Source organism: Branchiostoma lanceolatum, chromosome 10, assembly GCF_035083965.1.
Source record: "Branchiostoma lanceolatum isolate klBraLanc5 chromosome 10, klBraLanc5.hap2, whole genome shotgun sequence".
Classification (NCBI taxonomy): Eukaryota; Metazoa; Chordata; class Leptocardii; order Amphioxiformes; family Branchiostomatidae; genus Branchiostoma; species Branchiostoma lanceolatum.
The window spans coordinates 8,407,102-8,429,531 of record NC_089731.1 but is presented as its reverse complement, the minus strand read 5'-3'; the positions used below and the strand labels follow the sequence as shown (position 1 = coordinate 8,429,531).

The window sequence follows — 22,430 nt, the reverse complement described above, 5'->3', positions numbered from 1 at the left end:
CAAATGCTACAAGTTATTGATTCAGAAATAGTTGTGCTAGAGGACTGCCGAAGATGATGATGATGGACGAAGAGAGAAAAAAGACCTTACCTTCTGCGTTTTAAGATGGTGACTGCACAGTGTGCAAAAAGCTTGACAGGCATTGGATGCACAAGCTCAATGAGGTCATTTGCTGGGTCGTAACACTGCACCGTGTCCTTCCCTTTCTTCACCTTGTCCTCTACCCTCCCACCGGTGACGTAGAGTTTATTATCACATGTCGTCACGCTGCAGTAATCCCAGGGGGCCAGGGACTGCGCCAGCTCCTGCCATCTATCCGTGTTGGGGTCGTAACATTGTATTGCTTGGAATCTCCCTCCTACAGCATAAATGAGGGCGTTTACACTAGTGGCACTGAAACAAGACTCGGCCATGGGCATGGGAGTCCTAAAGCTCCATCGTTTTTGCACCGGATCGTAACATTGTACAGCGTCGGTGGCTGTTTGGTCTGTGTCTTTCCCTCCGATCACGTACATTTTCCCCTCGCAGGTGGCTATGGCACATGCCCGAACTCCCTTCAGGAGGGGAACCGACGGTTTCCACGTGTTGGAGGGAGGATCGTAAATCTCCACGCTGTCCAAGGACGGTAAAACCTGCAGCGATCCTCGGGGGTTCTTGCCGCCCAAGACGTACACGCGACCGTCCAAGGTGGCCATCTTGTGTCGGAACCTTCCCACGCTGAGAGGAGGAAGTTTGTTCCAAGTATTGAACTGAGTGGAGTACAGCCAAGCTGCCGTAGGGCTCCAATATCCACCCGTTATTACGATGTCGTTATTGAGTGTCGTGGCAGCATATTCCACAGTGTTCTTCAGGTCTTTAGGCAAAGATGTTAGTTTGCTCCATTGACTATATGCAGGAACAAAGCAGTAGACATCATTATTGTACTCACCATTGACAACGCGGGTCCCTCCTAGCACCACCATTGCCTCGTGCAGGCCATAAGCAAGGCGCGGTCTTGTTCGAGGGGATGAGACCTCCCCGCGGGAGATATGGTACATCCTGGCCTCGTGTAGGATATCTCGGATTCCGGGGACCTTCATGACAACTTCGTCAGCTTCAACACTCCTCATAAGGTAGATTTGGTCCATGTGTGGGAACCTGATATCCTCCACGACCTCTTTCAGGAATTTTTTGCGCTGTCGCAGGTCGTGTTTCACCCATTTCATCACCATCTCGAACACTTGCTCCTCCTCCTGAGCGTTGAGGTAGTCGTCGGAGATGTACATCTTCAGCAGATCTCCGGGAAGCTGGACAAATTCCTCGTCGTGTTGGCAGATCATCGGAAAATGTCTTAACGAGAAGGCTCGCGACCTGTTGGCCAGTTCCTCGCACGCCAACGTGTGGGATAGAACCCACACGCCCAGGCAGTTGCTGGGTGTCAGGTGATCTGCCAGGAACCGCGCACAGGCGTCGCGCACGGGGAGAATCTGGAGAAGATTAGCTGCCTCGAATAAAGGCTGGGCGTTGATAGTGGTGATGGTCACTTTTGAACTGTAGGCAAAGTCCACCAGGAGCTGCAGCGCCTCGGACGTGATCCCCATGATCTCGATCTTGTCCTTCTTGGTCTCCTCCAGCTCATTACAGAACATGTCCCTGAAGTAGCCGCTGCAGGATGAGAGGACGGCGCGATGGCAGGGGATCTCCTTCCCCTCAGCTACCAGTGTCACATCCATCAGGTGCTTCTTACTCTTCAACTCCTGTAACCCTTTCAAAACTTCTGCTGGGTGACCGTCATAAACAAACTCATAATAGGCAATCTCAACACCTCTTGCCATGGCTGTGGAGAAGAGAAGAGAAAAACGAAGTCATTAAACTGCCAAAGCTACACAAACAAATCTTCTACCATCCTTTCCTTGATTTACTAATCAATGAATGTTTTGTCAATTTTCGTTTCATCAATACATGTCAAGTCAATTCTATACAGTAGTGGCTGTCACACAGTTTGACAAAAGAGCTGGATTTAACTTAACCAAGAAAGTTTTTAGAAAACATACCTCTTTTGTGTGCTGCTATTCCTATGTTTATCTTCCTCATACTACCTAGAACTAAGCTTGTGTCCAGTTAGAAGCTATATCATAGTATGTGTCCAGCCTGGTATAGATAGGTCAGGTCATACCCACCACCACCACTGTTTATGAAATTCATGTTTGACCAAATTACCCAGAATCCCAAAGGTATATTCAGTGCACAGTGCATGGGGAAACTTGATAAGCTGTCATTAGGTCTGTTTAATGAAACTGATTGACTTTTATGTGTCAAAAGGTCAAAGGAATTTTCATAAATGTGTCATCAATGCAGCAGAAGTATGGTCATTTACCGTGTGGCTGATGGCTTGCACTAGCTACAAGTTTTGTGATCCTGTTTTTAAGCTGGAGACATTTATATGCTGTATTCCATTCCACACAGTGTCCCTTGCAACTATATCCTTCCGTTGTCTCTTCTAAACAGCCCTCTTGCTGGATTGTGCACTCATTCCTAAGGTTTGCGGTATTTATGTTACGACTCAATGTTATCAGTATCAGTACCACACAGGCTATATACAGCTCAGCCTGCCATATATCCCCCCAGCTCCTCATGCCACTTCAACACTCACACACAAAAACACCAAGCTTACTTCGATGAATGTACCGGCAAGGTAGAGAAGGGTGGATCAAAACTGGACAAATTTCTTTCACACCTGTAATCCAACGGAAAAAGGACGCAAAAGAATTAAAATGCACGTATGAAGGTGTAGCATAAAAAGCTTAGAATGGGATGTGCAATTGCCAAAAAAAATATTACGGATTCATGTTTCGGACATGGTTTGCTAAGACATGAAATGAAAGATAAATGTTTTTATGGTTTTGAAAAAAAATGAGTATGCCCTTTAAGAAAGTTATTCTCTTTGGCTTTACGGGCACAAAGACAAAGTACTTTTATGAGGCTAAGAAAAGAAGAAACATTTTGACATCAAATAGTGAGTGAAATAATGAATACCTTGGATAAATGCAACCCTTTAAGAAAGCAGTCATTATAACTTCTTTGGCATAGCTATATCAATCTGGTTTAAGTATTACCTTGAATGGATTTTGATTCATCCTTGAATGGATTTTGATTCATCATTTGACCAAAAAGGTGAATCATACATACCTCCTTTCAGGCGTGATTTCTGATTCTTTCTGTGCATACTTGCTGTTACTATATTTGTACTCTGCTAGCCTGTAAAAGGTGGCCAAGCTTGTGTCCCTGATAAGGGCATGAAAACCCATCCACCCACGTAGCCCCACTCGTAACTATGGTTATCTTCTGTCTTAGGCACCCAACACACCGTGTGGGTGGGTGGTGGATCAGTGAGGCCTCTGTGAACTTGAGTAACCCCTACTCCTCTCTCTCATGCACTTTGGCAGTTGTCTGATTTACAACGTCAAGTCCATTTTCGACTGCACGACGTTGGCAATTCAAGTCTTAATTCCTGCCCACGATCTTTTCTCACCGTGTCCTAATCCGACCTTTTCCCGTACCCTTTCCTGTCCACGTTCATACCAAGGGTGTGCGGGAGTGGGAAAACAAACTACGTCTCATATCCAACCTGACAGGAGCGTAGAGAGAGCCGCCACGCCACGCGCCGTGTATCCGTACCAGGCTTAACCAGATTTCTTGCCTGTGACTTCATGTTTGAAGCAATCCTGTTCAAGTTCTGGTGATGATTTTTGTGGCATTTAGATAAAGAGCCGTGTCCATGTCAGCAACAATAGTGAATTGTGTATGCTTGTCCTATCCCAGCCCTGCCATCCTCTTTAAGAGAATGTCTGTTTAAGGTTAAGTATCCATCCTCAATAAGGCAAAATGGAACATGCCTTGCCAAATGAATATCCACATAAATGCTACAAAAACATTTTGAAATTAATACTTGGTCCAATAGCCCATCCCTAATTTCAAGAAAAGAGCTCTGAAATCAACAACATATGATTGGTTCATTTCAAGCTTGTGAATTCGAAGGGGTTTGAACAAATAAAAGAAATGTTCACATCTGATCAATAAAACATTTGAAAGAAAAACAGATGGTGTGTACATGACTGCAATTTAACAGAAATGATGAACAAGCTGGCTCCTACTCCACCCCACCCAAGGATGGCAAATGGACCATCCCTGGGACATTAAAAGATAGGACACCTGCTACTAGGATTACAGAACTGCAATCCGTACAGCTACCGTCGTTTCAGCACCACAAACAGTGTCCATCAATCTATATACCTCTGTTCAGTCAGATAAAGGATGCTTATCTAGATGAACAAGCAATATGCAACAAGATCTCAACCAGGGCAAAGAACCATTTTATAACATGGTGTTGCTATTAGGGACTGATCAAAAATGATCATGGGGGTATGTTACAATAAAGAATTGCATTGAGAAGGTTACAAAAATCTGAAAAAGATTGAATGAATAAGTTTACTGTAGACAAATTGCTAACAAGTACTTGCTAACCGAAAAACGATTTTTCATCAGCTCTTTTGCTCAGCACCTTTTAGACCTCTTTTACCTTGAACCTGAAAAGCTATCGTGAAGCAGAAGTGAGCTCTGCTATAGCTATTAATGGATTTTCCTCCCCTGTAATGTTGCCCCATCAATGCTTATACACAAAGATGCACTCTGATATGATTAAGTACCTTATTTGCTTCACTTTCCTTTAGTTGAAAGAATTACTACAAAACAATCCTTGTTTCAGCACCAGGGACATATTATGTTCATTTACTGTGCTAAGTACTAATTCAAACGTATTTGGATAATGAGAGCAATTTCAAGCATGCTATATGACTATTTTGCTGCCAATTTGGAATGTTTTGCTCATGAATTGGATTTGTCAAAACACTAGCAATATTTGCCTATGTAAGCAATTGTACATATTGCTGAGTAATTCAACAATCCATGCCATTCAGATTTATCCGAAAAAAAATTGTAAAACAATTGATTCTATTGAAAAAAAGTTTATCCCACACCATTGATTTTAATTGCCATTTATATTTCAGGTTCTCATACATTACTCTTGGTTTTGTCCTTTCTTTTTCGTACATTTCTGTTGGAAAAAAATCCCCATGCCATCTTGCTAATCTTAGATGGAGGGAACATAGTTGTTTTCATATAAAATGCAAAATATATGATACATGTACCTGAAAGTTACTGCTTCTGTGTTAACTGCTCATGTCCTCCTTTTCCCTGGTCAATGAGGGCCTAATAGTTAGTCAATGCTGAACTACATGCACCATTCAACACTTTCAATAAAGATGAACCTCTAGAGAAACAAAGAGTTCTATAAGTGACTTTTGATAGGACCATTGGAGATACATTCTATGCACTTGTGGCTGGAACAGTTTTGAAAGGCCACAGAAAAGACTTACAGAAACGTTGTGTTATATCTTAATGTCCTGTATATCCATTCTATATATCAGATTATAATATTGCTCGCACTGTTAATCAATACAGTCATTTCATGTAACCAAAAATTGTTATTTTACTATATTTATGGACACAAAACTATGAGCTTTTAACAGCATGTAGCAATGGACAACAGGCACTTCCGCCCAAAGAAATATTGAGCTCAAAAATGGCACTTGTTATGTGCAGAAATGATGTCATTAAGCCACATTAATTTATTGTCTTGGCTCTTGGACATTTCAGAGTAAAAACTTAGTAACAAAGGGCTGGGATAATGTTTGCAGATGATTCATTGATCTATTTATTGCTTGATCAATTGATTGGTTGGTTGGTTGACTCATCTTTTTTTTAAATTTGAGGACCAACAAGTTGAATAGGTGTGGCCTAATGTAGTTCAACTAAAATGTTGTCCACAAGCTTTCTTGGTTTTTCTTCCTGTTCAGAATTCAAAAGTATTACAGACTGCCAGATAACATAACAATTTTTGAAGCCTTCTAGTCACATCTTGTCCTTAGTATGATTGACTGTCATTCCATGTAGTCTCTCTTATTTTCTAATAGACTGTAATGTTTTTAATCTGTGTATGATTAATGATTAAATCTTAAACAAAAATTAGTCCAGTTCAGTGGAACAAATCCTATGTTTAGATTCTTCTCTTCAAGTTGATGCTAAACCCTGTAATCCTTGTCACACCCAGCGGGGGTTCACAAAGGGGAAAGCTGTATATCATACAGGACAGGATTGATTTAAACTGTACCCACAAGGCAAATAGAGCATGTGTGCAAACATCTCTTGGGACCCTCCGTATCTCCCCCAGCCAACCCCTGGCTACCACGGCCCTGTGTGCACTCTCTTCTGAATCATAGAATCAAGATGAGAGATACATAGCATACACTGTACCAGCAGAAAATTATCATTATTTGTATTTTACTTATGTTTGCAGTTAAACTCATCATTACAAGTCTACCTATTTAATATACAACTCAGTGATACTCTTTGAGGCAAATTTCAGTGAAAGCTGCACTTGTTAGTTATAGCGTGGTTCCCAAAGGACAGTACTCCTTTGAATATGGAAACTGGTGCAAGAAGATAAATGACAACAGACATCTCAGTTTTAATTAACAAAAGTAAGAAATGTAGTAGAATGGGAAGAAGATTGACTGGTACCAAGTTAACCGTGTAGACTGGAAATAAAGGTGATATGAACATATGGTTGCCTCCTGGCCAAATGCCATTACTATAATCTCTACCAGGATTGCCTATCTACTTAGTCAAGAACAACGGAAACGATGTTCCAAAAAATACCTTCCGGATATAACAGAACTTATAAGAATGCTTGAAAATACATCATCAGCATAGCGCCTTTTTTTACATTAAGGCAAAAATTCAATCATTCTTTCTGAAACACAAGTTGTTAAAAGTGTTCAAATGATTACTTTCACACTGATCTTGAAACTAAATGTTCAGAAAAGTTAGTTATACTACATTTCATCTGTAACAGATTGAAGAATAAGTCCAACCTATCTTAACATGGCACAACCCTTTGACTGCATGAGTTTGCAAGAGAGAGTTTTCACGGCTCATTAGGTTATAACTAGAGCATGTAAGAGATGTAGTCAAGACCCTACAATTATCTTACACTAAGCAGACAACCTGAAAATGAATGTATGAAATAACATATAATCATGATGATGGTCTATTTGAGCAGCCAGCATATCTTGATAATGGTTCAGTCCCAACTATCAGCTAAAAAAAGCATATTTATATTCACTAACAGTAAAATTGATATTAGTTACTTAAAACAAGAAATTGTATTGTTTAGGCCAAAGAATTGCAATAGGTCAGAACTATGCCAAAAATTGAGATCTTCCCATAACAGTTGATTATGTGGTGTTTTCATTTAAAAGTGTTTTTTTTTAGGTTAACATTAAAATGAATGAGGGACTGGGCTAAAAATGATAGTCCTGACCTCCCCCCTTTTGAGATGATTCCAAATGGAATAACCCTCACTTCATTTCACTTTCTAGACTTCAAAATCAAAAATCAATTTTCGAGAACAAATGCGTCCACGTCAATGCCACTCTCCTTACATCATAATGTATCCTCTGGTGCGCTAGCTCTACCGTCTAAGTGTAAATCTGCCATTGTCTTGTAATTTTCCAACCTGGCGGCAGTTTTTGCACAGATGCAACTTTTTATTATCAGTGATAAGACTCTAAAACATGATCTCCTATAAAAGACTAATGGGGGAAATGTGCATGCTCTGTTATAGAATACAGTAAGGATAATAGCAGCAACAATGCTTTAATGGACCACCAGGCAAACTGAATAGTTACTCGGCAAACAGTATAATGTGTTATAATATGAAACCTATCAATATATTTCCAGCTTTTGCTGGGGTTTGTTAGACACTAATGATTCAATAACTCATTTTTTGTGTCTGAATTCATTCAAGAAAGTGGCAATCAATCATGAGAGAATGCAGTTTTTACCTCCTTCAGAAATGGAGGTATAATTGTTTTGTGTGTGTCTGTGTTCACACTCCCTCCGACAAAGGGAGAGCTAGAGAAGCATTAAAAATTCCAGCCACTCCTAGCCCTCTAGTCTAAACCTCTACTTGTATATAAAATTTGAAAACAATCATCAAATTTGGTGTCAATTTGCATAATTGATGAGGATATTTTATAATTCAAGTGTTTTCCATAATCATAGGACTTTGATAAATGTAACATTTAAATTTATATTTGGTGGAACATGAACAGATCCCAATTATGCAAATAGGGGCCTAAGTGCCATAATTCCTTAGTGGTTAAAGCTGGGAATCTTATATTTGTTTTTCATGGATTCATTAGAGGGAGATCTAATTCTAAGAGTGCAATGAATAACATAATATAACCCTGTGGTACATATTTGAGCCCATATAAAGGCGTACCACTTTTGCATTATAATGAAGTAAAAGAAAAATTAAAACAAGCTTAAATTTTTCACTCTTCAATAAATATTCAGAGTATATTTATAGATAAGTTTTCATATTTTTTCCATCAAAGTATGGCATATTTTTTCCATCAAAGTATGGCATATATTTGCGTGTATACAAATGCTAACAGTAATTGGGGCAGGAACTTGATGACAATGCAAAATTATGATATATGTACATAATGATTCTGTTGATATGAATATTGACAAAAAATTATGCAATAGACCAGTCAGTCATTTACTACACATCTGTTTGATCAGGGAAAACATACCTCCATCAAAATGGTAAAAACTGCTCTTGTAGTAAAACAGATCTTCATTTTAATCTGCAAATATGAAATGTTCGAAAAGTGGTACCTTTGGAAGATTTTTTACACGTTGTTTGAAAGAGAACAAACCTCAGCATTGTTGTTTCCCAGACTTGTTATCCCTACCTGTCGTCTAGTAGAATTTACAATGTCATTACTGTAGCCAACAAATTGAAAGGATTCTAAGCTGCTAATTGGATCATCCCATAATCCAACAATGGAGTAGAATCCTGTTTAAAATGTGATTTGTGGATCCAAACTGAGATTTAACCACTTGTTCCTCAAGCTATGGGTTTAAAAGCAAAAACAAACTGATAACGATGTATTCATGATTTTTTACATGATTATTGATGATTTTCATTCTTAATTTTTTTCATGACGTTAAACCGGATAGTGAGTGAGTGTGAGTGTTACGTAACTTACTCCATCAAGAAGCATGCAAGCAAACAAACTTTAAGAGAATGATACGCATGAACATTTATTGAAAAGTGTAAAAGGAAATGATTTGGGACAAGCAAGTCCTGACACAAGGGAAATGGGATGACCTCAACTAACAAAGACATCTGACATGCATGTACAAGTCATGTATGTCGTGTTAAGTCCCCCCCACCTACATGTATATAGTGGAAGTGTGAGTGTAAAGATCCTGTGTTGGGGTATTTCTCTGGAAATGAACAGCTGTGCCACAGCACCCAATACCACGACCCCTAGGTCGAGCGTGACGCATGATTGACAGGAGCCGTGGCCATTTCGCTATCGACGGGATCTGACTTAAGATCGGCAATCCCGACGTCTTACGTAATGCGACATTTATATCGGGATGATTTGTTGATAGTTAGCGATCACCTTTCCACAGAATCTGTGAGCATCCACAATCAGTTAATAATAAGTTCAAGGTCGTGTAAAAGATTATGCTCCCTTTGTTGTCTGCAGAAATTCAATGCATCATGTGCATAATAAGGTTTAAAACTGCAGGGTTGTAAACTGATGTAAAATAAAAAGAAGCAGGGTGACTTGAAGAGGCTGGGTGTCTGCAGTTTGGATTTGCCCAGAGTTTATTTGAAGCAATAAAATGACTTTATGTAGACACTTTCTTCAAGGTTAGATGTAAGAAAGTCGTGACGCTGTGCCAGGAAAGTCACATTACCGAGACATTGGGGATTTGGATGACATTTTACTGGGAAGCAAATAGCTGAGAATATTGTATTGAACACTGTTTGTTGGTGTGCTGGAATCCCGAAGTGTGTGTCCCCTAACACAGAGGTAATATATGACCGGCAGGATTAATGGCAAACGTGCGTCAGAGACCTTCGCATATGTGGTCCCCATTACCTTGATTATTGCTTCTCCCTTAAGCACCTTTAATGTAACGTTATATTTGGATAGAATTCCCATACAAGACTGCTCGTAGCGTCCCCAGGAGGCCTGCAGGAATCCGCAAATTGGAATTCAAGCTGGTGCACCGATGTCCAATCTTTCTCTTGCCAAGCAGGGGAAATATGAGGTATATGATAGCATAGCATGAAATAATGAAATAATACACGATAGCATTTTCAGTCACGATGGATAGGGCGCGTAATGATGCAATAAAAAACGTCATGTTGCTTCCCAAGTAGGATCTCTGCTTTAAGCAAATGCAGTCGAAAAATGGGCAGACTCCGATCATGACGTACGCTTCCAGACAATCCTCTCCTCGCTGGACCTAACGAACTGCTCCGCGCTACGTTACGGAATTACATATGGGCAAAATGTCACGGGTGTCAGGAATAAGCGCTGGGATGTCTGGAAATGAGCCAGTTTGCTTTGCGTAGCTTCCCTGCAGTTTTATCACCCTCCCTGATTGATTGCTTAGTTCCCCTACTCAGACCTTGCTCCTTTCTGTCTTTCTTCTGCTGATTCTAAAAATACACATTGATTCCTGTTTCCATTCCAGTTGACGCAGCACCATTTTGAATTGGCTTACACAAGCTTTACGTCAGATGCCTCCCCAAGGCCAAAACCATATAACAACGCGCAGCTCTTTGCATGTCTTGGAATCTTAATTTCCCATCCATAAAAGCTGCATCTGAGTTATTGATATTCACATTTTGATGCAACCTATATCAGTTATTAGACCTCATATGCATGGTGTGTGCAGGCCATGGAATCTTCCAATACAATCCATAGCTATTATTTTTCTTTTGCTGTGTTTGTTTTTCAAACATTCCTCCCGTAATCCCATTCCAGGCGCATAGACTGTTACCCCAGGAAATTGGAGTAGGGCTTTAGCGTAATGATACCTGCAAGATAGAGCAGATTGCGGTGTCGACAGCACCAGACAATTTACCGAGCTGCTGTCTCCGAGTTTAAGACTCGGAGTCGTCCTAATAAAACCTGCATGCCGTAAATTTATATGATAGCTGGGACAATCAAGCAACTGGGGAGAAATTAAAGTGGTGGGGTGCTTCAGCACAATTGAATAGCTGGGGTATGTGCATGCATCATATAATGGCAATTAAATCCAGTTTCCTACTCCCAATAAACCATAGCAATCAGCAGTCAAGGCTGCTAGAATTGACCATGATTGACCTGAGCCAGAGCCAGAACTTGACACATTTTTGACTCCTGGGTTTTCGGGGGGGATGGGTGATATTTTATCTTTAGCATCATTCTTGGCACACCCCTTTTCATTAGTATATCATCTGCTGATTTTTTGTTGTTGTTGTATTCCAAATGTTGGATACAAAAATCACAAATGAATATAAATGTTTATCAAATGCTCCAATGGCCAAAAATGATATTGACTGATTAATTGGATTGGTAGATTGAATAAGTTATATTGAATTTCAACCAAAAATAATCCTAATTTGGCGATTATCAATATATAAATGTTGCATTAATATTCCCAGACCAGTAAAACTGTAGATGAAATGATATATGAAACGATCATGGTATTCATCACAAACATATAAAAGAAGCAAAATTGACATAACAAACATTGAATATTTGGCCTTGCAAACTCATGGGATTTAGAAGCACAGACTTTATTACTCATAAAACTCAGGGATTGTGCCACTGATCCCAACTCTCATCATGGTGGATTTGCACTGATGACATCATCTATCAAAGGGGTTTTCAGCTGTCAATCATTCAAAGGGGGTGGAGTAATGCAGGAAAACATCACAGTTAGCTACTGGTTTTACGAAATCTGTATCTGTATCTGTATCTATATAGCCGGTATAACCTCCGGCGTAACACACCAGCTTCGCAGGCACGCGGCGCGGCAGCAGCTGGTCATGTAACACCGAATGGTCTGTTACACCTAGTCTTTGCATATCTGACTGTAACCGTTCTTTAAAGCTACTTAGTGAGGAAGCTCCTACAGTACTTGATGACAACGAGTTCCATTCTACTATGGTTCTCGGGAAATACGAATTTTTGAACACATCAATCCTTGGCTGATAGCTCTGGTATAACGGTCACCTGGTTGTCCCAAAACCTCAGCGAGAGAGAGCTTCATAGGCTACCGTGGACCCAATGTCTGGAACAGCCTACCAACAAACACATGTATGGCCCTAGCTCTGGCTTCCTTTAAAAGATTCTTTAAGTAACAGAAATGTGACAAACGCTTAACGGACACAAACCATATACTCAGCTTTCACTCTTATGTATGTTGTACCATGTAACTGTGTGTATATATTTATCAGGACTTTGATCATGTAAACTGTACGCCAAAAATAATTACTCAAGCAACTGAAAATTTTATCTAGTTGCTTGAGAAATTATTTTTGGCGTATCTTTCTACTTGGATGTCTAACTTTCATCAACGATGTAAACTGTATCTTTGTTCTATATTTTGCCTTACCATAATACCTCTTCCCTGACATGACCTCAATGAAAAGTGGCCTGCAGGCAGACTTGAGCACTTCTCATGAATAAACAAAGGTTCAAACAAACAAACAAACAAACAGAATCACATGATATAAACGTATAATGGACAAGACGCATTTTTGGAATCTGATTTTGTTGTGAATGTTAAATGTTTTCACTGTATCTTTTGAAGACTCATAGAGAGCAATACATGAAAGGCTACAATGACATTAAAAAATCCTATTGTGAGCAATCTTGAATGAGACATCTAGAAAAAATTTCACCCACTCAGTAAAGTTCCATGTATTACCATAACGTTAAGTTTGCCTCCCCCAATGGGCAGCTACACAAAGCATTGTCTTTAGTTTTACACATCAATTTAAGTCTGTTGCAATTTCTCCCTTGTTCTCACAGGGTCAACAGCAGAAATATTGCATCCATATCATTTTCTGCCAACAAGATTGTAATCTTGAAATGTGGCCTTTCATTTAGATTGGCTTGCAAGTAATGATGTCGAGGGATTTACCCGACAACAGATCAAAGGGACATATCCTGCATATACCTCAACGTAAAATACAAAAAAATCAACATAGCACTATGATATTTATCATTGTATCAACTTGAAAGACAGATATTGTGATGTACATTTGCCATTTTAAGGAGGCTTTACCAAGCCTTGTAGGGAAGGAATTGAAAGAGATCAGCCCAGTGCACCCTACCATCAATCATGATCAGTTGGACTAAATACACTGATCAGTCATTGCCAGCCAATCTATGTGACGAATACACAACATACCAACAGTGTAACTTTAGTTAGGAAAGGTTATCCAATCTAAATTCTTAAAACCAGGGCTGCCATGAAGTGATAATGTTTATAAAATTTAGAATAGAATGATGCAGTTGAAAAATTGTTATCAGAAGTTGAATAAAACAAGGGGTGCAAATATTCTTTGTCCACCCCCTACTGGAATCTTAGTGTGGAATAGTCCGGGTGAGTTAAGCACCCCTAAAAGGCATAGTTGGAACTTGACCTTTAGCTTTATGCGATGAAATATTACACTGAGTAATGATACAGATTACAATATATTTGAAAATATGGCATTGTCTCAATGAATTGTAAATAATTGCTACTAGTTCTTATTCCTTTGGGTAACGTTTTATTTAGCTGTTTTTTATCCTTGATCATTGTGGGATGAAAAGCGTACAAAAATTTGTCTATTGGGTGTGCGTTTTTGATAATCAGGAGATGACCCTTTTTTTACTGCTGACACTTGTAATTAACCGAAAATATAAAGCAAATTAGGCAAAGCCATAATATTCCCCATAAAATCTGCAAATATCAGACACTACGTTTCTTGCATCATGATTGGGAGGTCTGAAGACAGGCACAAATCGGGGGCTACATGAACTTACGTGGGCGAGGTTTGCGTGATGCAATTACGAGTTCATCAATGGTACCACAGGGTTTGTCCTCGTCCTCTCGTTAACGTAGGTCAAGGCAGCAGTTCTCATCCCACCACCGGGGTGTCGGCAGGGTTGGGGACAAGTGGGTAATGAATAATGGTGATGATTTCCCCACTTTGCTGGTATGGGGCATCCTGGGGGCTGAGGCAGTGTGCCACGTCACGGAATCTTGGACAAAATTGCTTTTGTTGTGAAGTTTTCAGACACAAAAATGTCTTATCATGATTTAAATAATTATTTTTGCAAACTCACTATCAGATCATTGTTGCTTTCTTTGACCACCTATTTTCAGTCATTAAAGAGAAAATTGTTGAAGCAAGGAGGTTTTACATGTTACTCTATGAAATTTTAGAAAGACCTCCTGAGTTCAGTAAAGTTCAAACTACTGTAGATTTATCTCTTTTTGCAGTGACAAAGTTTTGTGTTAAGAGGGAAAGGCGGTGGTGATTTCCCCACTTTGCTAGTATGGGGCATCCTGGGGGCTGAGGCAGTGTGCCACGTCTCAGAATCTTGGACAAAATTTGAAATGTTTTCAGACACAAAAATGTCTTATCATGATTTAGATAATTATTTTTGCAAACTGATCATTGTTGCTTTCTTTGACCATCTGCTTTCAGTCATCAAAGAAAACAATTGTTGAGGTAATGAATTATTTTTCTGTATGAGATTTTAAAAAGACTTCACATGTTTTCTGAGGTCAATAAGTTCAAAGTACTGTAGATTCATGTATCTGTAGCTTAATTTTGCAGTAGGTCGAAGAGAAAGGAGGCTTTCACAGTGTTTTAAATTTACGATTGAAACAATTCTGTAATACAGTAGTTACTGCATATTCGCAGTGCCATGAATTTGCGGTGTAGAGGTCACTGCAAAAATTGCAGAATAAATCCACTGTGTATATTTCAAGATTTACTGTATGATGTCTGTCAAAGCTGTTATGAACTGATCATGAGTTTTACTGACAGTAAGATAGGACAACACCATCAATCTAAGTAGTGACATTCCTTTTCATGATACTTGGAATGCTAAGAGGGTTGTATAAAGCAGGTAATGTGACAAGATGACAAGTCAGTTTTCATATACTAACAGTTTAAGGCTAGGGATGTCATGAAAAATACTCCCCATTCAACTCCTCAAGTAGAACAGTCCGGATCAATTATTCTACCAAAGCTCTCGACGGACAGGGCAGAAATATGATTTTCATGTGATTCCCATATTTCTTCCCCTCCAGACTGTCTCAGTGATACAAAAATGATAACTCTTGCCCTGTTCCGGGTGCAAGTATGACCTCTGGTTGTCACTGACAACATCTAGACTTCATCTTGGCCCAATGCTGATCAACTGAAGATCTTTACCACAGCGGAAGACCACAACTGTGAAATAAAACATTATTTCATGTTCCTATCTCCTCTGTTGGGGATTGCTATTGTCCTGTGAGAATTGCATGGAAATGCATCAGTGGTAAAATCTAGATAATGGAGTACAGAGAGTGAGAGAATATTGCAGAGTTATTTATAGAATCGACTCAGACCCAATATTCTGTGGTCTACGTGAAGATGTAATAGTGAAAATCCAAGACTTTTCCTATCTTTTTCCTCTAATACAGATTGCTATTGTCCCATGACCGTTGTGTTCAAAACATATACCTTGAAAAAATCTGGATGATATAGTGTTGAAAGTGGCTTGCTCTGAGAACACAATATTGCAACTATGTTATCTTTAAAAACCTACCCATAGCTAGCTAAAGATTATAAAGATTTTCACTGAAAAGTTGAAGCATTTCACTCCAACATTACTCTTGTGCACAAAACTTGTACTGGGTAGAAGGTCGGTTCAATGGCCCAGCTACATGTATGTAAGATATTTTCTTAAGTAGCATGGAAAGCAAAATTAATTCATGTTTTGTATGCCTCCCCACAGAAGGAACAAAGTTATTACAATTACATGTACCTTTTTGCTCCTGACCAGTTCTTTTTGGTATTAGGGGAACAGATATAAAGAGACTAAAATGTAAGAATTAAGTAACTGTTAGAGGTCTATTACTTACACTTGGGATCTCAGACAACACAAGGACTGTAAAGCTACTAGAATATGTTTAACATATGAGGAACAATCAAGGTATAAGTGACAGAGAAGATGCTGCTATGTGATTGGCCCAACCCCGACCAATCAGATCGGTTATTTTTTCTATTAGACACTCCAGAAATTGTGCCTGGTGATTGGCCCATTGCTAACCAATCAGTGCCTACTCTGTTGGTACTATCAAATGAAGGAGGTTGATCACATGAAGTGCAGTACCCTGGTGAGGACAGGTATACCTGCAAACTTGTGCTGTTTGGTTGTCAAATTCTGCCACCCTGCTTGCATGTCACACTACAAACTATCAATCTCCACTGGTCAATGCTTTGTGCCACAAGGCCAATTTCTGGGATAGCTCAGTCAGCAATGGCTTCCTACAGGAAGGTATTAATAGTAGAATGCAAACCTGTCTTGGCCTGACTCCAGTGGCTTGCAAGGGACTACACTATTTTCACAAGGGTTGCATCAGAACAGCCCTACACACCCGTACTGCATACAAATTGAAGTTGATTCAAACAGAAGCATTTTGTCTAGAGATATGAGTCATAATTTGAATATGATGTAAACTTCTTATGATTATAACTGCTGGCTATGTACACTTCATCATAACACATTTGATTCATAAAGTATTGGAAGAGTCAGCAATTTTTTATCAAAGATAAGCTTCACAGTGGGAAGCTCCAGGCGTTCTACTATCAACATGCAAAAACATACAAAAATGTATGTTCATCCTTAATATCATCCCTATGCCTCTTTAAAATACGTTTCCCCTGCTTTGCCTTTAAAGCTCACACAAAAAGATACATTCATAGAAAAAGTGTATTTATCTGGCCACTGTTCATTCTATCAGTACTGTCTTGTATTTAATACACACAAGAAGTTGCCAACATGCATTTGCCAGTATGTAACCTCATAACTTCATGAATGTGGGTAATCATGCACACACATCGTAAATATAATTATTTCCAAGGCTCTGACCACTTAGCACTGCAGCCACATAATCAGAGGGTGTCAAACTGCATAACCTTGAGATAAATGACATGCCCATTTATTCTCACTTCATCTAATTGATTATGAAACCATCAGTTGGGTTTTAGCAATGCATAGTGGGAAATTATAGTGAGTGCGACTAGACCCTTGCATGTATGTTGTGAATAGGACATTACAAAATGAAATTATGCATGAATATCTCTACAATTCCTGACCCAATCTAAATTAGACCCTTTTTTCATTATTTTATCCCTAATTGTTTTTTATTATCCTGTTATCATATACAACATCGCTATGTAACCTCCATTAACATTATTCCACCGGGTTACCAAAGTCCGCCACTTTGAAAAACAATGCGTTCTGGAGATCTCTAGTACAGCACCCCCAGGTATGCAAAGTTCAGGTATACAGGAGTGCATTAAACTGGGGGACGTTGGATTGGAGATCTATTTGGTATCTTTTCATGGTGGCGGAATTGTGTACCCTGGTGGAATTGTGTCACTAGATGTTAATGAATGTAAAAAACATACTAAAACTAAGAATCCTGCATTGAGGAAAGCAAGCAGCGCCCGAGAACAAGGTTGCTGCAATACAGGCAAACCAGCCCAGTGGTTACCTGAAGTGTCAGCACATCCACATCAAATCCCCGGGCCACAGCAAGTACATTTTATGGTTGACACCCTCTGCAAACTCCAGATCTAATGCCAGAGCGCGGAATAAAAACAAGATGCCTAAATTTTCAAGTAGAGACTGTAAACGTTGTACCAGTAATTGAAGTCACAGCCAACAAGTCTTTTATTCCTGTATTCTAGAAGGGAAAGAACTATGGTAGTCTTGTATCACCAAATACACTCAATACTACCATAATTGTGTCACTTCCACAACTATGCTCATGGCTACCACACTACGTTTTCTCTGTTTTTGGTATTTTCTTGTCATGTTGACTATCGCTTAGGGAGAACAAAATTATTTTCAAAATCAGGCTTAAATCAATGAATGTGCAAATGCCATTCATAAAATTTACTTGCTGTGACCTTGCATTGGGTAACATCAGGTTTTTTGATATTGTACAAAATTATTTAGTGAAGGGGAGTAAAAGAAGCCGTCTACATCAGGGCTCACCAACGTTCATTGAAAGGCGACAGGGGAAAATACCAACTTTCAATCACCTTTGAGTTACAGAAGTGTGACATAAGCAATAGGTCAAAGCCTTTGACCTATTGCTTATGTCACACTTCTGTAAGATCACATGTCCTTAGCGATTGGGTCACTTGTTTTGAAGAAGACCATACATTTTGTAAGTCCGGTCCAATCTCTTGTGTAGGAAAGAAGTTGAACTTTTCCATAATCATTATGGAACCAAGTTTAAGGTCAACTTCATCTGTCTGTCTAGAAAGTACAATGGTTCAAAGATTACTGGAATCCTATTCTATAAATACACAAGCTTATGCTAGAGAAACATACTATACACTATAATGTTCTTAAAGCAAATTATGTTGAAATTAGAAGCACACGAGTACATATCATTAGCTTGGAAAATTTTCACTTTGAATTTTTTTGGTAAGGCCACACCAATTTTTTTCATCGCTTCTCAGAATAGCCTCTCTTCTGTTCTTCCCATTTTGAAAAAAAAATTTGGTCACTATTCCCATTCACAAATTTTTACTATTTGTTCAGTTGTGAAACTCAATTGCCATGAAATTAGATTGTAAAGGCCTGCACATACCTAAAATGTGTGGTCACATGTTATCATAAGTTATAATTTTTCATTTATTACAACTATTCCTCAATATCAATTCATACATTACATAGCAAAAGGTAATTTTGTTACTGAAATTATAGTACTAGATCAAAGAAAGGGGTTCATTGCATAAAACAAGCCATACAAAGCTGAAACTTGAATAATCCTTTTATCTTTATGTTATGTAACGTTAAACCCTTATCTTCACCCTAGACTATTTGCAAAAAAAAAATTTTTTGTCTTTCGCCCTGTCGCTCCAATTTTTTCTGAAAAAATCAGGATAAACAAATAGAATTGGTGTGGCCTAAAGGAACAACCAAATGATTTTATTTGGTCAAGTCAGTACCACAACTGCATTCTATGAGCCAATGACATTGAACTGCACTTTCAAAGATACGAGCCTTGAGCTACATAGGCAAGATTGCATGTTAAGATGGCCTCTAAAGAACCCTACAAGCATTGCCTGGAACCTACACTTAATGAAATGATGGTCATCTAAACTTGAAGGCTATTCCAAAACTGTCTGTAGAAGTGCATGGAAGTAGGAAAACCAAGAAACACCTGCTGACCGAAAGTTCCTTGCACATCTATGACTTGGTCTTGATATTGTTTCTCTAAATGTTCCTGTTACCATAAACTCCAGGCTACAAGAAATCAACAGATTTCAGATTACTCATGAAGATTCATGACCATACTAAAAAGGCTATATTTTTCTGTATTGTTATCATTTTTAAAAATGAGAGAATTTATGACACTGATACATGGTGATTGTAAAGCTACTGTGTTTATGGAAACATTAAAGTATAGTTTATCTAAGGTCAGAATGTTTATTGACATTTTTTGGCAAATAACAAGAAAATCACATGCAAAAAGCGGACAGAAAAAAAGAGAAAAGTTAGATAAAGAAACCTCAGCTTACAAAGATAATAATGCTATATCTTGCTTCCCATTCATCTCTTTATAACACGTGTCCTTGTGTGATATTTCATTTTTTAAATATTTTTAATGACAGTTGTAATGACCAAACTCAATGAACTACCATTTATAAAATATAACGTTATCCAGTTGTTTGAATAAATATTATCTTGTGTATCTTATTACCTGGACGTCTAACCTTCATTGACATATCATTAGACTATCATTTAATCAAATTCAATACTGTGTCTCCAGAACTGAATGAAACATCTGATGACAGTTGTCTTATTCAAAGTAAAATTTGATAAATAACTGTAATCTGAACAATGATATTTAAAACAATGTGCTACATCAATATAATTTCTGTGACACATTTCATATTAGTATATACAGACTTTAACCTCATTGTACCTAATTTTGGCCGAACTGAAGCAAAATGTAATAATTCTTGCCAAGGCATGTATGCAAAATGTACGTAAATAATTTGAATAATTTTGAATAACTGTAAATGCGTGTATCTATAGTATATTTCCGACATGTGCCTTTTCACTCAACACGTTCAGTCCGCAGACAGAAAGGGGGGCGTGGCGACCGGGATGTCATTTGAGTAACAAGCAAGTGGCCAACCTTCCGCATGACTTTTAAACATCCACACACAATAACTACAGACAATCAAATCCGCTAAATTACACTGCCTCTGCGTCCATAAGAACACGTTCATGACAATTTCTATCCGCGCGAATGCAGAATACATTTTCCACCCACCTTTGAAGAAGGGTGTACCGGTGTCTTCCTCATTAACAATTTTCGGCTACTCAGGCTACCACTCTAATTACGTCCGCAACACGTAGTTAATAATCGCAAGCTTCGTAGATAGATGGATAGAGAGAGAAGCGATTAGAAGAGAGAGGGTTTTGTTGAAGTTTTTTTTAAAGCTGGCCGAATTTTAGAGACCAGGTGGTGTTGGTTGTCCGGCTGTGTACGTGCCCCGGTATGACCAGTGGTGGGGGAGGGGCGCTTACAACTCCTAGGCATCAGCAGGTGCCATATTTCATGTATGCTTACCTGGGCTCCCTTTAAAACGGGTCTGCAATGCAAAAAAATGGCACCTACCTCCCCATCTCCGTAAGGTTTTGGAGCTCCGCCGCCGTCCGGAAAAGGGAAAACATCCGCCGTTCGGCCCTTGCTGAGGTGCCGGGAGAAAATTCCGACGACAGGATGGCGGCTGGTGTTGCCGGCTGGTGACAGCCTCCCTTCCTCCCTCTCGGCGGGAACCAGATGCCCTTTAACCCCGCTCGCTCATTTGCTTTGACGGCAGCAGAACGCGCTACGGGGGAGTGAGCCCCGTTCAGGTGCTCGCAAACGTCCCCTAATAGCCCGATATGGTGTCTCTGTTAAAGAATAATAATCGAAAGCCACGCATTTATGCTAAAGATTTTCTCTCCGAACGGACGGCGTTAAGCGCCGAGGCGCAGCAGCGATGAATTCAGAACCAAGGTCACATCAAACATGATTACCAAGGGAAAGCCCGTCGCACAACCCGAGTTAACGCTGCGTACCCGATACACTTTTCCCTACGGACCTTCAAATTTGTTAAATCTCTATCCTTTAAAACATGAATATGGGTAAACATCGAATAGAAATATTCACCGAGGTAAAACATCCGCCCTTTTGCTTTGATATTACCAAAAAAAATGTGCATTGGGGGTATACGTTAAGGACCTTGGTGAATTGGTTCGTGTTCCGTCCCGGAAGATTTAATTATCCTTGGAGTGTGGGTACCAATGGGACAGGTTGCTGACCGATTGTAATGGTATATCTCCCCCAAATAATACCGGAAACAGCTTGTAACGTTCCATTAGGCGGGGACAAATAGCATTACATCAACCAATACGGAAATTGAGCGTAATTCCTTGATGCCTTGATGCCTTTTCTCCGTACAGGTGTAGTGGGAAAGGTTCCCCACACCTTCTTCAGTACCATTTTGTCATGCCCGTTGCCCCCCTCCCCATCTTTACGCCCTTCTACTGTTTTTTGGACATGTCGTTTTCTACTTTTGATTGACAAATCAGCGTCTTTCCTTCCATCGTCATGTACTACCACACAATACTTTGCTATAACTTCGACCCCACAAAGTCTTCTGAAGGATGACCCTTTTCCATACCCACGACGGTCTGTCAGTGAGAGTCTTTGAGACCACTCAGATGGATTTCTGAAACAACACGTGATCTAGAATGAGCAACACGAAATAGAAACTAAGGCGCGAAGAGACATTTTCCCCGTTGCCCTCACCAAATATAGGTTTATGTCGGGGAGGGGGGGGGGCTTTCATAACATTATAATCTGTCGCGTATGTCATACATGTAACCTAACACCGCCCATGCAATAGTGTGACGATACATTTTTTTCAGTGTCCTATGGTTGCTTTGTATTTCGGTGAGTCTTTCTATGCCACCATCACCAGAAAGGTAACGAAAACAAGGGACTTGACATAGAAATGATGGCAGCCTCAAATGCTCTCCATTGATATTCTCTAAATGAGCATTCTTCGTATGAATGGGGTATATGTGTAATTTGTCATGAAGTTTATAAAATACAGGCCTACAGTGCGAGCATTTTTCTTAAACGCTAGGATAATGAAGATTTCGAAGGAAACATAT

General features: G+C 39.4%; 1 protein-coding gene across 2 annotated transcripts in view; it reads right to left on the bottom strand.

The window, feature by feature from the left end:
• LOC136443601 (kelch-like protein 24) overlaps nucleotides 1-21,047 on the bottom strand; it is a 32,293-nt gene extending 11,246 nt beyond the window's left edge. For both annotated transcript variants that reach the window (XM_066440909.1, XM_066440908.1), the window contains exons 1-2: nucleotides 20,884-21,047; nucleotides 91-1,816 (exon numbers count right to left, since the gene is read on the bottom strand). In XM_066440909.1, the coding sequence (XP_066297006.1) occupies nucleotides 91-1,814 (1,724 nt within the window). In that variant the 5' untranslated portion in view covers nucleotides 1,815-1,816; nucleotides 20,884-21,047. The remainder of the gene's footprint in view (nucleotides 1-90; nucleotides 1,817-20,883) is intronic.
• Nucleotides 21,048-22,430: the final 1,383 nt, after the last annotated feature.